This window comes from Psammomys obesus, unplaced genomic scaffold (genome assembly GCF_907164565.1).
Source record: "Psammomys obesus unplaced genomic scaffold, mPsaObe1.curated_primary_1811, whole genome shotgun sequence".
Lineage (NCBI taxonomy): Eukaryota > Metazoa > Chordata > Mammalia > Rodentia > Muridae > Psammomys > Psammomys obesus.
The window spans coordinates 6,539,107-6,556,065 of NW_026591450.1; the positions used below are offsets into that span (position 1 = coordinate 6,539,107).

The 16,959-nt window shown below is 41.5% G+C and overlaps 1 protein-coding gene across 1 annotated transcript in view; it reads right to left on the minus strand.

Moving 5' to 3' along the window:
- Window positions 1-7,195: 7,195 nt before the first annotated feature.
- Window positions 7,196-16,959, minus strand: part of Clul1 (clusterin like 1) — a 25,910-nt gene continuing 16,146 nt past the window's right edge. The window contains exons 6-7 of the mRNA XM_055610097.1: window positions 12,213-12,427; window positions 7,196-7,366 (exon numbers count right to left, since the gene is read on the minus strand). Of these exons, the coding sequence (XP_055466072.1) occupies window positions 7,196-7,366; window positions 12,213-12,427 (386 nt within the window). The remainder of the gene's footprint in view (window positions 7,367-12,212; window positions 12,428-16,959) is intronic.

Consider the following 16,959-nt stretch of genomic DNA (forward strand, 5'->3'; position numbering starts at 1 on the left):
TAGCTTTGTGCTAATTTTCTCTATACTGAGCCTACCCAGGATAAGCCAATCATGGTGAACCAAAACCTAAGAGTGGACTCTTCTACTCTCATGAAAAATCCTTTATCGTAGCCTTCCTTAAGAACCTTGTTTTGATGGAAAGGATTCTTTGAAGCTAGATGCTAAATACATATTAGCCAGAATAAATGATACTCAAACAAGCATCTATTAATACATGTAACAAACACTTCTATTACAATGCCTTGCTTGTGTCAACAAGGAGCAAGACAGGCAAGGACCTGGTCTTCATGGAACTGGTTTTCCAGAAGAGACAAATGATTAGAAAGTTTCCAAGCAAGTTTTCTTAGATGGGCCAGGATGGGACACATCCAGAACCGAGGTTCATTCCCTGGTGCTGAGGGCTAGACTAACCTGAGGCTTTCCCGGAAGCCCTGATGTACGGAGAAGGAACACCCTCCTTCTCTGAAGCCAGGATAAGCTTGGCAGAACCGGTAATGACCTGGGGGCCAGAGCCTTAGGAAGCTTCAGCGGCAAATCCTAAGAACCCAATCTTCTCACCCTTAAGGACTACAGTTATCAGTCCCAAGGCTGCTGTGTGCTTGGTCTGTAATGTTCTGGAGATAGCCTGTGTGCAGCATTGCCTGGAACGTTTCCTGCTGACTTTATCCCATTTATCCCCTGGAAATAGAAGGTAATGTGCTGTACTTCTTACGAGAGACCTCCCAATACAAACACATCCATATCACCTTATCTTCTGATCTCCTGGTCCTCTCTCAGGACATGTCACTCAAGAATGACCTGCTAGTTCAGGTCACCCCAGTGCCATGAAGAACTTTTCAGTTCATAGTCATAACAATTTGTAACATATTGTTGGGATCCAAAAGTCCAAAACAACCCAAACAGGCATAAAGAAAGCAATAGCTTTCTTTGCATTAGGCAGCCAAAACTAACCAGTCAGGGACAACAGCACAGACGCAGGAGCTGACTGTATCTTCAAATATTCATCTTAGTATTTAAACAAATGACAAAAATGTATTGTGCTCAGGTTACTAGTGATTGATTAGGGCCACAGAGCAGACTCAAGCTGAACTGTGACCCAGAGCTAGAACATTACAGAGTTCTTAAACCTGAAATCCACAAATATCTTTGCCAAGTTACATTTACATTTTTCCACCAATCAGGATTTAGGGATAGGGAACTTCTTTTTGTTGTTTGTTTTTGTGAGACAGGGTTACTCTGTGTAGCCTTGGCTTCAGATCAGGCTCACCTCTAACTCCCAGAGATCCCCCTGCCTCTGACTCCCAAAGTGCTCCAGTAGCACCGGACTTTTTTTGTGTGTGTGTCCATTGTTTTTTTTTTATTTTTTAAGATTTATTTACGTCCTGCCTACATGTTAACCTGCACGCCAGAAGAGGGCACCAGATCTCCTTATAGCTGGTTATGAACCACCATGTGGTTGCTGGGAATTGAACTCATGACCTCTGCAGGAGCAGCCAGTGCTCTTAACCTCTGAGTCATCTCTCTAGCCCAGTTGTTGTTTTAACTGCATGTATGTCTGTGTAAGACTGTTGGAGCCCCTGGAGCTGGAGTTACAGACAGATGTGAGCTGCCATATGGGTGTTGGGAGTTGAACCCCCGTCCTCTGAAAGAGCAGATTGCTCTTAACCGCTAAGCCATCTCTCCAGCCCCCGATAGAGGACTTCTTTACGAACATTTCCTTGTTATACGCTTATGCTGTTCCCATTGGTTAGATTATTCAACTGTGCCAGGGCAACTTGCCTATTGGTTGGGTTATTCAACTGTTAAGGGGACACTTGCCTAGCATTCATGCTTCAACTTGCCAACCAAATCCAAGTACATGTCTCTTTGTTTTGCCAAGCAGGATGTCAGTTACTCAGGGAGGTCTTGAGAACTTAAACTCTATTTGGCCCCCTTTCAAAATGGAAGTTTTATTCAAAATGCCTTCAGTTTGGTTCCTTTTCACAACATATTATTTTGTCAATATGAATAATTGCAATGGTAGTGATCTAGCAAGAATGTTTGATACCGATTTATTTGGTGTTACGGGAAATTTCTTTTACTTTTAAACCTCAGTTTTTAGATGTTTTGTTTTATTGATCAACAAGCGATAGTTGGGCGTAAATATACATTATTGATAAAATTTTCAGCAGAAAATAGAAGTTTAGGGAGAAATCTAAGGAAATTAAAATGTCTTTCTATGAAAGAAAGGAGGTGGCAATTCGGTACTCTGAAAATATCTTTTACATTCTAAGAGAACTGGGACTTTTGCTGGACCCCCCAGCCAGAGTTAATCCTACACCTTGAACTCAAGATTGCTAGCCTACTGTATACTCAGCCTGTTTGTTTACCCTACTTTAGAGAGAACGATGTAAACCCAGTGAGGTGGCACACACCTATAATCCCAGCCCTTTCGGGGAGGGGCAGAGGCAAGAGGATCTCTTTTGCTTCCTGGCTTGCCTGGTCTACAAAGTGAATTCCAGGACAGCCAAGGCTATACAGAGAAACCCTTTCTCAAAAGACATAAATAAATTAATTAATTAATTAATTAATAAGTGTAACGTTATGTATATGTCCAAAGCAGCATTTTGCACTCACGTGGAAAGAGGGATGAGTTCATCCACCTTTGACCCATCTAGTGGATGGACAGATATTAAAGCAAAATTTGATCTATACACGTAATGAAATAGGGAAAACCAACCAGTGATACAAGAGGGATGAGCCTAGAAGACATCAAGCTAGATGATACTTGTCCCTCACAAAAGGAGAGGAGTGTATGACCCCACACACATGAGATGCTAAGAGTGGTTAGACTGACTGACAGGCACTGCAGTAGGGGATAACAGGAAGGGGAACCGAATGTTTAGTGGCTGGAGAGTTTAGTTTGAGAAAATGAAAAATGCCTAGAGATAGAGAGTGGTGATAGTTTCACAGTATAAATGTACTCAATGCCTCAGAATTCTACATTTAAAATGGCAAATTTCATGCTATGTATATTTTACCACAGTAAAAATAACTATGCAAAAGCTTAATCCTTTACCATATAAAGGATTGAATAATACTTAAAAAGAGTGGTGGGGACAGATGCTTTAAACTGAGCTAGGTTTTATGGTGTATGCCTTTAATCCCAAAACTCAGGAAGCAGAGGTAAACAGTTCTCTGTGAGTTCAAGGCCAGCCTGGTCTGAGGTGTAAGTTCCAGGAGAGCCAGGGCTACCCTGAGAAACCCCCATCCCAAAAGCCAAATTTAAAAACACTGAGGTGAGAATCCTTTGTTTAATTAGAAAGTGACACATTTGGGCTGGAGGGACAGTTCAGTTAAGAAGACATGCTACCCTTTGCAGAACAACAGCTTTCAGCTCTAGCTTGGGGGCAGTTAATGGCCTCTAGCAGCCATGGGCACCTGCACTTATACATGGACAAACACACACACACAGACACACACACACAAAATAAAATTTTACAAAAGAAAATAAAACAGGCTGCGGTTTTAATTCTACTTTTAATTCCAGCACTTGCGAGGCAGAGGCAGGTGGATCTCTTAGTCTGAGGCCAGCTAGCTCAGTCTACATACTGAGTTCCAGGACGGCCAGGGCTACAGAATAGAGAGAACCTGTCAAGCAAAAAAGAAAAGAAATCCAAAAAGAAAGAAAAGGAATTGACACATTTGTAGAAATAACAGAATATAAACACCTAGGTGAGTTAATGTTTATTTTAATACACAGAACCTCTGATATGTCATTCAATGAAGGATATATTTACACTTTAAGAAAGATGTAACGGAGGTTTTGGTTTATTTAAAAATTCAGTTATGTCATATAAATATGTTTTTGTTTTAATCCCAAGTGTGGGATTTTAGTTTGGGCTTTAGTTTGTCCACAGCTGATAACTGCCTCCCGTGGGGCACGGTCTTTGCCAACTGGAAACAGCTTGCCTCGTGCAGCACGGAGAAGGGCGTAGTCTAGAACTCTGAAGGATATAAATATGAGAGCCCAGAAAGAGAAGGGTGGCAGTGTGGAGAGACCAGAGATGGATGGTGTGGCGGCTTGGAGGAGACAGAGAGGAACGTTTCAACACAGCAGCTTGGAGGAGATTGCTTGCTGCGTTTGCTCTTGATGGTGACTGGTATAGCCTGAAAAGAACCCATCGATCCTAAACAGCAGGAGAAGCAAAGGGGTCTGTGCCCCTCTCCCCACTAACCTTCTCTCTCTTACCTAGGGTTAAAGGGTTGGTGGAAGGGAGGAAGAAGCTTAAATACCCCAAACAAAAATAGCTTAAAAACAAGCACAACAGAAAGAATTTTCATTTTTAACACAATATACCTAGTTATTAGTCAACATAAGAACATTAACACTCCTTCCTAACACAGGGCTAACATACTTGCCTATAATTAATGTTTACTGTATGAGTCTGTATTATATCTTAGGATTTGCAGGTTTCAGCTAACGAGATAATTCTTGTTGGATGCAGGATGTATTACATCTTATCTTTTAAACAAAAGTAGCTATTGTAAAAGCAACTTTTATTCACCCGATTCAGTTGTTGTCTTGGAGAATGATTGCCTCCATTTGCTAGTTTAGTCCTAGTCCTAGAAGCTTCTAGCCTCTGAACAATCTAACCTAGAATGTTTTCAGCCTCAGAGACTTACTGACTGCTTAGTAAGTTTACCATATTCTTTCTGAGCTCTGGGATGGCTGGTTCAACTCAACTGTTCTGGCTCAAACTCCTCTCGCAGCTGACTTATTCAATCCAACTTTTTCTTGGATCCTGAATTTCTCTGCTTGGCCTCCAACTAACTCCAGCAATTTGCTCTAATCTCCTACCTCCTTCTGTCTTCACCTGTGTTCTCTCTTTCTACAACTCTATTACTGTCCTGGTAAAACTGCCTCCTCTCCTCCCTCCCTCCTTCTTCTTCTCCCCACCTCCAACCCCCATTGAGTAGCTTCCCTTTTCTCCCTCTTCTCCTCAGAGTTAGGCATATCCTACTCTATCAAATCTTTCTCTGATTCATCTTTTCTGCCACTCAATTAGACGTCACTTTGAAACATGGATGCTTTCTTCTGCAAACTAACATTACCTACCTTCTTTGGGATTAAAGGCGTGTACCAGCACACCTGGACCTAAGCTTTTCTTTACCTGAAACTTGCTCTATACTAGGCTGGTCTTGAACTCAGGTCTCTTTGCTTCTGTCTCCTAGATTAAAGGCATGTTTTTATTTCAGCTGGATTACACAGACCTAAAAGGATATGATCTCTTGCCATAGCAGCCATGATCTGAACTAAAATTCTTTTACAAGCTATAGTCAAAATAGTAATATTTAAAACTATCGTCTTAGTGTAGTTTTTTGTTTTGTTTTGTTTTTTGTTTTTTTGCTGGTGTAAAATATCAGAACAGGTAATTTGGTAAATGTTTATAGCTTTCATAAAAATTCATATATACAAAGTAATACAAAACCCACATGTGGACATTGTTAGTGCATATTAATTTCATAAAATAATAGGCTTCATTTTCATATACATATGTAACATAATTTGACTGTATCTACTCCCTATTACCCTTTCCTTTCCTCTCCTCTTTCCCGGACCCCCTTCCTCTTCTCTACTACTTTCTTTCCCCCTCTCCTTTTTCTAGGTTCAGGTAGGAATATTTTCCCCCACATAGACCTTTTGGTTTTTTGAGATAGCCCAAGCTGTCTGAAATTCTCTATATAGCTGAAGATAACCTCTGACTCCTGAGTGTCCTGCCTCTACCATGCGCAGCGCTCACATGGATATTCTTAACTTCACAGTTTCCGATTTATTGAACCTGAATTTTTATGGTGTAGCTCGGTGGCAAAGTATGTACTTAGCAAGCTCAACACCCTATATTCCATCCCCAGCACCAAACAAATAAAAGAGATGGTCCCTTCCTCAGCTGTGAAACTAAACTCTGCATACACGCAGGTCCAGGGCACTTCTGTTACTCATGACCCATTATCCTATTTAACGAAATGCGTGTGGTTTTTTTTTTTTATAACAATGATGTTATCGATACTCCAGATATATAAGACATTGTGTTGCACTCTCTAACTGTGGAGCTTGTGTGTGAACCCAAGTGTGGAACAGCAAAATAAACACATCACAAACTGATATGAAACATCGGGAACCTAGGATGCATTCCAGAAGAGGGTTCTAAATATATACATATATATGTCTAGATCCATTCATTTATTATTTTCAGTGGTTGGGGATTAAACCCAGGCCTCATCCGTGCTAGGTGAATATCCAGCCACAGAATAACACATCCACCTTAATTCTTTTTAAGTTACAGCCTCATAATTCTAAAAGTAACAGAATCACATTCTCCACACCTTTTGGGGGAGGGGAGGTTGGTTTTTTTGAGACAGGGTTTCTCTATGTGGCCCTGCCTGTCCTGGAAATAGCTCTGTAGACCAGGCTGGCCTCCCAAAAGCTGGGATCAGAGGCATGCACAAACACACCCCGCCTAATCTCCATGCCTGTAAAAGACAATTTAGCTGTAACCTTGCCATTTTAACAAAACTACTGCTATCATTTATTTTTTTATTCACATTTCCTATTGATTTTTTAGGTTGGATTCTAAGAAACAGAATTACTAGTTTAAATATTTTACTGTTTTAACTAATTTTCCAAATATAAATCTTGAAGGGGGAACTTTCAATCAAATTTAAGCTGATTCCTTACATTGATTCCAGAAGTAGAAAAAGGTGAAAAAGGACTTGTATGACTCTAGCTATATAATTAAATAGCAAAGCCAGCTGGGTGTGGTCAGTCACACCTGGAGGTCAGTTGGCTTGGATGTTGTAACAAAGGTCTGTCTCAAAAATGAGGGAAAATAATAAAAGGGAAAACCAACGTATATCCCCACTGTTAATATATGAGTCTCCAAGACATCACATTCCTATGGTCCCATTATGTAGCCCTGGCTGGCCTGGAACTGGCTATGGAGACTAAGCTAGCCTTGCATCCATGAGATCTGCCAACTTCTGCTAGGAAAAGGGGTGTGTGTGTGTGTGTGTGTGTGTGACCTTCTAGGAACATTTTACACAGCCTTTTAACATCGACAAATTTGATAGCTCCTCCCCAATTCTTGTATTTCCAGTTATTTCTTTTTATGAGTCACCTACCCTATCAACAAAGCTCTCCTAATCAGCTACTCTCTTACCAAGCTTTAAAATGTCCCTTAAAATGCTGCTGAAGTTTTGCTACCACATAGTCAATGATGTTTGCGCCCTCAGCACTTTCTTCAGGAAGGTTCTGGACTGTGACGTTAGAGGAAGGCATAATTCCATCCTGTTTGGAAGACATTCCTCCATGAATGTTTGGAACTGCCTGAAGAAGAAGAAAGATTACAGAATAAAAAGTTTTTCAAATCTAGCATATGTTCAATATTAATAACATAAGCCAACCAAATGGATCAGCAGGGAAGTGTGCTTGCTGCCAAGCCTGATGATCTCAGCTAGGTCCCTGGGATCCACGTGATGGAAAAAAAGAGCCCACTCCCAAAAGTTGTCCTTTGACTTCCACTCACATAAGGACACCACCTGTCCCCAAGAGAAGTCAGAGAACCCAAGTGAGCTGCTGAAGTGTTTAATGAATACTATTGTTTGTTTTACAGACATTAATGTGGAATGCCAAATTTTGTAATTTTTCTAGGGAATGTAAGGTTTTGGTTTTATGTGTGATTTGGCAAGAAGCAATTGTCTCTCTCTCTCTCTCTCTCTCTCTCTCTCTCTCTCTCTCTCGCCCCTTTCCCCTCTCTCCCTTTCCCCCTGCTTTTGTTTTCTTTGATTTGGTTTTGAAAAGGGGTCTCACTATATATTCAGGGTAACTTCAGTGTGCCTCACCTCTGAAGGCCACACCTACAGGCATGTGCTACTACATCTGGCTTAGTTCCTCTCAATAAATTAACAAGTGCATATAATGTCTTTTTAACCATTTTAATGGAACTAAACTTTAAATCCAACTTGATATAACATTAACAGAACTATTTTTAAAAATGTTTTCCCATAAATTCCTCTATCAAAAACATAAAGGGCAAATTAAAATAACAAATTTAATAATTCTATTTTTGTTTGGTTTTGGGTTTTTTTGGTGTTTGAAAAAGGGCTTATATAGTTCAGGCTGGCTTTGGACTTCCTACGTAACTGAGGAGTACTCTGAACTCCTGATCCTCCTGTTTCCATTTCCCAAGTGCTATGATTTTCAGCTGCATGCCATCATGCTTGGCTGCAATTCTGGTTTATAAAGGAATATCTGTGTCCTATCTACTTACTGTCCTTTCAGTAAATCTAACAAATAAATGCCATAAACATCTGTGCCTAGTCTAACACATAATTAATTGTATAGTAAACAACTATAAAAACTATAAATAAGCAAGGGGTATAACTTCTTTATTTGTTATAATTTGTGACGTTCAGACAGAAGGCTTCAACACTTGCAGGTCTATGATTTGCACTTTCTTTACACGATGAAATAAGAGCTGCTTTGAGAAGAATAGCTTATATAAGCCATTCTTTCGTTTATCAAGGTAGCTGAGCCTACCAATTCTGTTGGGGTGGGGGGAACCCACACTATTTCCCATCAGGCTTCTTTCTAATGCTCACTCTGTGTGAGCAGTCTTCTGTGCTTTCATCTGAAAACTGGGGAATGGAGTACTATTACCTTCTATGGTTTAGATGTGATTTATCCCTTCCAAAGCTCACGCTGGAACTTGATTCTCTGTAATGTTACTGAGAGCTGTTGGGGCCTTTATGAGGGGACAAGGCTCACTGCAGTGAGTTCCATCTCCAAGCCCCAGTTACTCTTAAGCACAGGCTGTAGGCTGTGAGGAGGCACCTCCCCCTTTACCAACGCCTCAGTCTCTCTCATACAAGTTCTATTTCCATTCTGCTGGCTGTTCCTTCCTGGCACGCACAGAGCACCACACGACTCACTCCAGAAGCTAAGAAGCTGATATTGGGCTTTCCAGACTCCAGAATTGTGAGGTAAATAAGACCCTTTTCTTTAAAAAAATTTTTTTTGCTTACTCTTCCATTTCCCCCTTCCCTTCATCCCTTTCTTTGTTTTTATCCATCTACCTCATGACCTGCCCAGATGGAGCCCAGATCCTCAAACATGGGAATGAGGTGAGGCAATCTTGTTATACAGCCCTACCTAGTCTGACACCTGTTATATAGCCCAGATTGGCCCTGAACTCTCTGAAATCTTCCTCCCTCAGCTTCTAGGCTACTGAGATTATAGGTGTGTACCACCATACTAGGCTTGTTTTGATTTCTTGAGACAGTCTTCCACAGCTGAGGCCAGCCTTAAACTCCTGATCCTCTTGCCTCTACGTCTTAAGTGCTGAGAAGAGTGCAGACATTTACCTCAAAGCTTAACTTTAAAAAAAAAACCTGTTTGTTATGAGTAGCTAAGCTTAGTTTTCAAACTATGCATGGCTTACAATTTGAATGTTGACAAAGAGCAAAATGTCAGATCCCCTAAAAACAGGCTGAGGTTCCAACATGAGCTGACTGCTAAAGAGATGCTCCCAGGTGAAACCTTTAAGGGGATTAGTGAAGCAACCTGGAAAAGGCGGGAAGGGCATTGCCAAATAAGAACATTGCTGCAAGGCATTGATAGCTGCACCTAGATCCACCATAGCATTCTGAATCACAGTCGGTGGCTAGAGCAGGAGTGGGTAATAGGGCACTGTGGTAGCAAACCTTGATGTCAACTTGATTATAGCTGCAGTCAACTAAGAGACATGCCTCTGGATGAGCCCGTGACAGTATTTTCTGGATAGATTACTTGTATGTGGCACCATCCTGCTGCCACCCTCTTATAAAGAGATCAGAGGAAAAAGCTGTGGCTCTTTGCCGCCCGCCTTCACTCCTTCCTGGTGAGTGCGTCTGCTATGCTGTTGCTGCTGCCGCCACAGCTGCTATCCTCTGCTGCTCTCACAGCCCAGCTTCTTTAGCTTCCAATGTGGACCAATGACTCTCCAGGAGTCCTCCATGATTTCAACACTAGAGAGGGGTTGTTGCTGAGGCTTCTTAGCCTAGTGGACTGAGTAGCTGCTGGTTCTCGGCCTCTTGAATATACAGACCACCGTTGTCAAACTACCTAGTTCCTATCGTGTAAGTCAGTATAATAAACCCCTTTGTAATATTTTATTTCACTCTATCAGTTCTGTTCCTCTACGGAACATCACATATTGCACAGAGCGTTGTTGCACTGTTAGTTGCTATGCCCTGTATGTTTTGTAGCCAGGTTCTTTTAAGGACCCTTCCACCCGTGCTAACCCCACTGGAATTAATGTAGCACTTTGGTTTACTTAATTGTGCGTGGTCATAGGCATGCATGGCTGAGGACGAAGTCAGCCAGTTTTATGCAGCACAGAGTGAGCAAATGTGGGAGTCACAGCACAGATGCAATTTAAGATGACAGCATAATTTAGATGATATTTAGTTTAAAAACATTTTATATCTATTTTATGTTCTGTGTTATGGGTGCTTTGCTCACATTACATCTGTGTACTAAGTGCTTTGCATGCTTGGTGCCTGAGGAGGTCAGAAGAGGGTGTCAGATGTCCTAGAACTGGAGTTATGGACAACTGTGAGTCACCATGTGCTTCCTAAAAGTCAAACTTGGATCCTCTTCAGGAACAACAGGTGCTCTTAACCACTGAGCCACCAATATTTAATTCTTCAGACCTGATACTACTTAATCCATAAGTTGACTGGTGGTGGTCTGAATAGGTATGTCCCCATAGACGCATGTGTTTGAATGCTTGCCCATATGGAGTGGCACTATTAAGTACAGCCTTGTCGAAGAAAGAGTGTCACTGTGGAAGTGGGCTTTGAGGTCACAGATGCTCCAGCTACACCCAGCGTGGCACACACAGTCTCCTCTTGCTACCTGAGGATTGAGATATAGAACCTTCAGCTCCATGCCTGCCTGGACGCTGCCAGGCTTCCCACCATGACAGTATTGGACTAAACCTCTGAAAAGGTAAGGCGGCCCCAATTAAATGTTTTCCTTTATAAGAGCTGCCTGGGTCATGTTGTATCTTCACAGCAATAGAACACTAAGACAGTGACTTAGTTTATTGTATCAAAAAGAATTAAGTGCTATGATTTACTTTTTTTTTTTTTTTTTTTTTTTTTTTTTAGTAACTAAGGAAATGCACTAGCTTTACAAGCAAACATTTTAATGTGGATTCCATTATTCCCATCTTAGTGAAAAAACTGAGGCCTAGAAAGGTTAAAGACCTTTTCTAGTATTTCTCAGCTGTTAAGCTTCAGAGTCTAATTTTAAAATTTTTGTTTATGTATATGGGTGTTTTGCCTGAATTTATATCTGTATATCACATGCATGCCTGGTCCCTAAGAAGGCCAGAACAGAATATCACATCAGGAAAACTGAAAACCTGAACATCGAACCTGGGCTCTCTGAAAGATCAGAAATGCACTTAGCTGCTGAGGCATCTCTCTAGCTGCTGGTGTCCAATTTTGAACTTTACCTAAAACTCTTCTCTCTTAAAATCTATTAGTTTAGGGTTGTCACTATTAGCTATAATCCTGTTTCTATGAGAAGAATTAGTCAATGTAGATATAAATTCATTTTGCATTTTATGGCCTCATCCCACTTCAGTACAGGACCCAGAAATGCTAGGTGAATCCACCAATAAGCTACATTTATAGCCCTTTAAAATCTTTTGTGTTGTTTTGAGACAGGGTCTTACTTAAGTTGTCTAGGCTGGCAAAGAACTCACTTTGTAGCCCATTCAGACCTTGAACTAAAATCTTCCTACCTCAGCCTTATGGGTAGCTGATGTAAAAGATGCGGGCAGGGGGCTAGAGAGATGGCTCAGCAGTTAAGAGCACTGAGTGCTCTTCCAGAGGACCTGGGTTCAATTCCCAGCACCCACATGGCAGCTCACAGCTGTCTGTAACTCCAAGCTCTGACACCCTCACACAGACATACTTGCAGCCAAAACACCAGTGCAATAAGATGTGAGCCACCACGCACAGCTTTCTAGACCATGAAGCACACACTGGGTTAAGTGGGCTTGGGTACAGCCACAATGGAGCAATGTGTATTCTTCTCCAGCTTATTTTCAAATTCGGCTGTAATCAGTTAGTAACTAGCAAAATAGAGGTAGCACATGCCATTTCTGCTTGGAGTTCCTTACCTTTGTTGAATTAAAGATGCCCCCCATCACTGTGTTATGGCTTGCCAGTAGAGACACCCATCCAAACTGCTCTCGCATCTTCTCCATCAGATACGTGGTGTCTTCCAGATGATACTGGGCCATCCGGATAACCTGATCATATTGCTGACTGGATACATTGACTAATTTCAGGGCCTCAAGGAATTCTATGTGTAGTTCAGGTACATCAGGGCAGTCTAGCAAAGAGGTAAAGAAACAGGGAAGAAAAGGTCCGGGAAACTTGTAAGTGGTTGGCTTGGCCTTAAGACCCATAGTTCTTAATTAGTGTTTGTTGTCTGTGGTAATATTACCGATATCACTTTCAAATGAGACCTGGCTTAATTAATTGCTAATTATATGGTTTTATGGAGCAGAAGTGGGTGGATAAGGAAAAGACCGTCTTGTCAAAAGTCTCACATGCTTACTGCCCATATTTTAAGGGGGGGGGCAGTGCTTGAGGTGTGGCTCAGGACTATACCACTTGCTGGGCAGTGCAAAGCCTGTTGCCTGTTAGCCCTTTCCTCCAAAACTTTGACTAACGCAGAAGCCTCTGATTTGTCCCTTCCACAGCACATTCTCTCCCTCCCATCAAAGAGGGAAAATTATTTTTTCTATAGAAAAGACACAATGAATGCATTATTTGGAATGGCTGCCACAGGCTAGCTATAAGGTAGTGAAGCAAAAGCTTATTAAAACTTTTTATTGATTCCAGTCCAGCTCATTTCCCCTTATATCTTTCCCTTTCCATAGAAACCTCCCTCCCAAATTAAACACACACACACACACACACGAACAATAACAACAAAAAACAAAACAGAAGACATCTCATCGTAGAAGCTGTGCTATGTCACAGCGTGTCCCACAGTATAGCCCTCTGTCCACACAAATGTTGCAAATGTTCTTAGCAAGGAGTCCTTGGTCTGGTCCAGGATCTCTGGCCTCTGTGACACCATCTATACTGGATCCTCGGGAGGACTCCTCCCAGTTATCTTGTTGTTGTCCTGTGTCATGGAGATCCTGCAGCTTTGGAACAGCAGGACTGGCCCTTTCACAAGTCCCAATTGTTTGAAGATGATAGAGATTTTGGGGTGGGCTGTCTCAGAGCCCTGGAGCTGGCCAGTCCACCAGTTCTCCCTAATCCACACCACAAAGGTGAACTCCCCAGCACTGCTCTGGCTAGGCAACCCAGTGTTGCCATCAGCAGGAGACAGGGTCCCACGCACGCCTCCAGAGCCAACTACACTATGCTGCCCAGTCAAGGCAGCCCACTCTCCCAAGTGCTGCAGTGAGAGGCTGGGACAACTCTCCCGCTCTCGCACCCTTGAGGCCAGCTCTCCACAGTGGGCTATAGCCAGTGAGGGGTCAGGGTTACCTGACTACAACAGATGGCACCCACAACATCTCATGACAGACGAGTAGCAGGGCCAGCTCTCCAGAGCTCTTGCCCTCAGGGCCTGCTCACCTGTGCCCCCTCCACCAGGGCCAGCTACTGTTATTTGCTTTTGTAGAGACGGGGTCTTTATATAGCTCAGGCTGAGTTCCAACTCTTGATTCTCTAGCCTTAGCTCCCTAGGTGCTGGGTTCTAAGTGTGTGCCACCACGCCTAGTTCATAAGTAACATTTTAAGTCAAAAATTATAATTTGTGGATATAAAAATTTAAACATAAAACACTGTTAAGTATGGTATATGTATGTGTGTATGTATACATGGATATAGTTTATGAGTAAGTATGTAGAAGTAAATACTAAATCTAAATTTGCCATTTGCATCTTCTTTTTTGAGATACAGTTTCACTATGTAGACCAGGCTGGTCTTGAACTCACAGAACCCCACCAGCCTGTGTCTCCAGAGTGCTGAGATTAAAGGCCTGAGTCACCATACCTGGCTGCTGGCTTTGAACTCTTGCTCTTCCTGTGTTGGGGGCACCACAGGTGTGCGCTGTCATGTAATTCTAGGGATGGAACCCAGGCTTTTGTGCATGCAAGTCAAGTGCTCTACTGAGCTCCACCCTCAACCCTCTGTTTCCTTTATTTGCTTGGGGCAGGGTTTTATTAAATGTCTTTACAGAGCAATCCAGCCTTCACATGCAGCTGGCAGGACTCTGTAATACCAGTAGGCATGAGCTGGGGCATGGCAGGTGGCCCTGGCTCCCTCCATTTCCTTTTGAGGGAATAAAAGGAATGTGATCTGGATGAGTGACACAGTTAGGTTTCATCTGCTTTCATAATATTTAATACTTATGTAAATGGTGGATACATGGAGTTTTGTTATGCCCTTCTTTACATTTTAAAAACAAATTGCTTTTTAAAAAATGTTTTAACAGTGTGGTAGTCACATTGGGACATCTGTTTTCTTATATTTTTACCTTGTCACAATCAACTTACATTACACTTATACTGTATTACCTGACATATGTCATATCTATTAACTAATTGCTATAGTTTGTATCTAGAATGTTTTTTTTGAAGACCTATGTGTTAAGTCTTAATCCCTAGCCCAGAAGTTGTGGAAACTTTTTAAGGTGGGGCCTAGAAGGTCTTTAGGCCACTGAGCCTAAAGGACCCTTCTTCTTCTTCGTTGTCCTCCTCTCTCTCTCCCTCCTTTTTTCTTCTCATACATGACGCTCTTTCACCATGTTAGGTCACCATCACAAGCCTAAAGCAATGGGCCCAAGCAATCACTGACTGAAACCCCCATTTATGTGAATCAAAACAACTCTTTCTTCTCTGTAGGGTAATTTATCTAAGTTATTTTTAATGCTAATGTGAAGTTGGCACAGTGACAGAGAGTAGTTATGAGATACATTTATTCTATCTGACTTATTTTATTTGAGACAATCAAGGAAAAAATTACTGATTAGTCCTTTAGTAGGTGGAAGGAAATAGAAGTAAAAAGTGTCTATATGGGGTTCCTGAGCGGGATGGCTTTTGAAAGTTATCAGTTCACTAGTTCATACCGTGCATATGTGCGGGGAGCAGTTTGCACTCACGTCATGAGAAGCCAGGGGTCAGTCTCAAGTGTCATCCTCGGGAGCCATCTACTTTCTTTTGTTATTTTGTTTTGAGACATGGCCTTTCACTGGACCCTGGGCCTTGCTAATTATGTCAGGCTGGCTGGCTAGTGAGCCCAGGGCTCCACTCTCTCCATTTCACCAGTTCTAGGGTTTTCACTATGCCTGCCTTTTGCATGGTTTCTGGAGAATACACTCAGGTTATGCTTGCATAGCCATCACTCTGCTAACTGAGCAATCGTCTATTCTGTACACAACCCTGCAAATGACTTTTTAAATGCTTGAATAATGAAAATCACTGATACTTCAGGCCACTTATTTAGTGCTCAAAACACTTGTATGAAGTGGATCTGTTGTCCCCATTTTCAAATGATCAAACAAGCAGCTAATTCACCCAGTCAACAATTCAGGAGGAAAAAAAACCTCAAGCAGCTTTAGGCAGCTAAAGCTCCAGGGATGTGGAGCACAGTAGTTTATAAACAAAACCACAAAAAATACTATCTTCCAAAAGTTCTCCTACCAAGACAGATTCCAGATATCAAAAACTTCTGACATGTTCTAAGGTTGGGTGGACATATGGTTGAAGGGGCATGTAGAGAGACAATATCTTCATTCTTGTTCCGGAGCCCAAGAAACCTGCCATTTGCAAGCTCAGTGCACCTGAGAACTGAGAAATCAGAGTCTAGGCTAATAATAATAAGCAAAAGGGAAAAGGAGGCATTACTAATACTTAAGAGGCTTAAAACTAGCCAAACACCACACAGGTGCAGTCAACAAACTATTAAAAGCATCTTTTTCTTATTAGTTGAGCACAGTATTAAAAACCTCACCCTTCTTGAATTGCAGAGTATGCAAATGCTCAGAACATCTACAGTGCATTAAGTTACAAGAGGCAAAGATGTATTTCATTAACAGAACATTAATCTGTAAACATAGTTTACAGAGCTTGGTGTTTGGGTTTTTTGCTTGTTTTGCTTTTTTTTGGGGGGGGGCGTGTTTGTTTGTTGAGATAGCATCTCATGTAGCCCAGTGTGACTTTGAACTTATGAAGCTAAGGCCAGTCTTGAACTCCTAATTCTTCTACTTCCACCTCCTGGATGCTCAGATTATAAACATATAGTACTGTGGAAGGCTTAGCAGGGTGAGAAATAGAGACTGGTTCTGATATTTTTGTTTTTGTTGTATGACTCTGGCCCAGGACCTCCGGCATGCCCCTAACTATATCCTCTATCCATGCTGTGTAATTAAATACTACACTGAAAAGTTAAATAAATTTGAGAAATACTTTATATAAGTGTCATCATTATTCAGCGTATACGTATTTTTATGGTAAAAAAATTTTAAAACACTCATCCTGCTGGATGCAGTGGCACACACCTGTAATTCCAGCACTTGGGGAGGCAGAGGTAGGTGGACCTCTGTGAGTTCGAGGCCAGCCTGGTCCACAAAGTAAGTCCAGCACAGCCAGTGCTACAGAGAGAAACCCTGTCTCGAAAAACAAAAACAAAAAAGACCTGGGATAGGGGCCATTCATGTGAGATTTGGTTTAAGAGCCGATTTCCTGGGGCTAAAGAATCAGCTTTGATTAACAAGAGATCAGTGAAATTGTCTGTTTCATTGGGACAAAAAAAAAAAAAAAAAAATATATAAAATTATATATTTATAAATTAAAAAAAATATATATATATATATATATATATATATTTTTATATATTTTT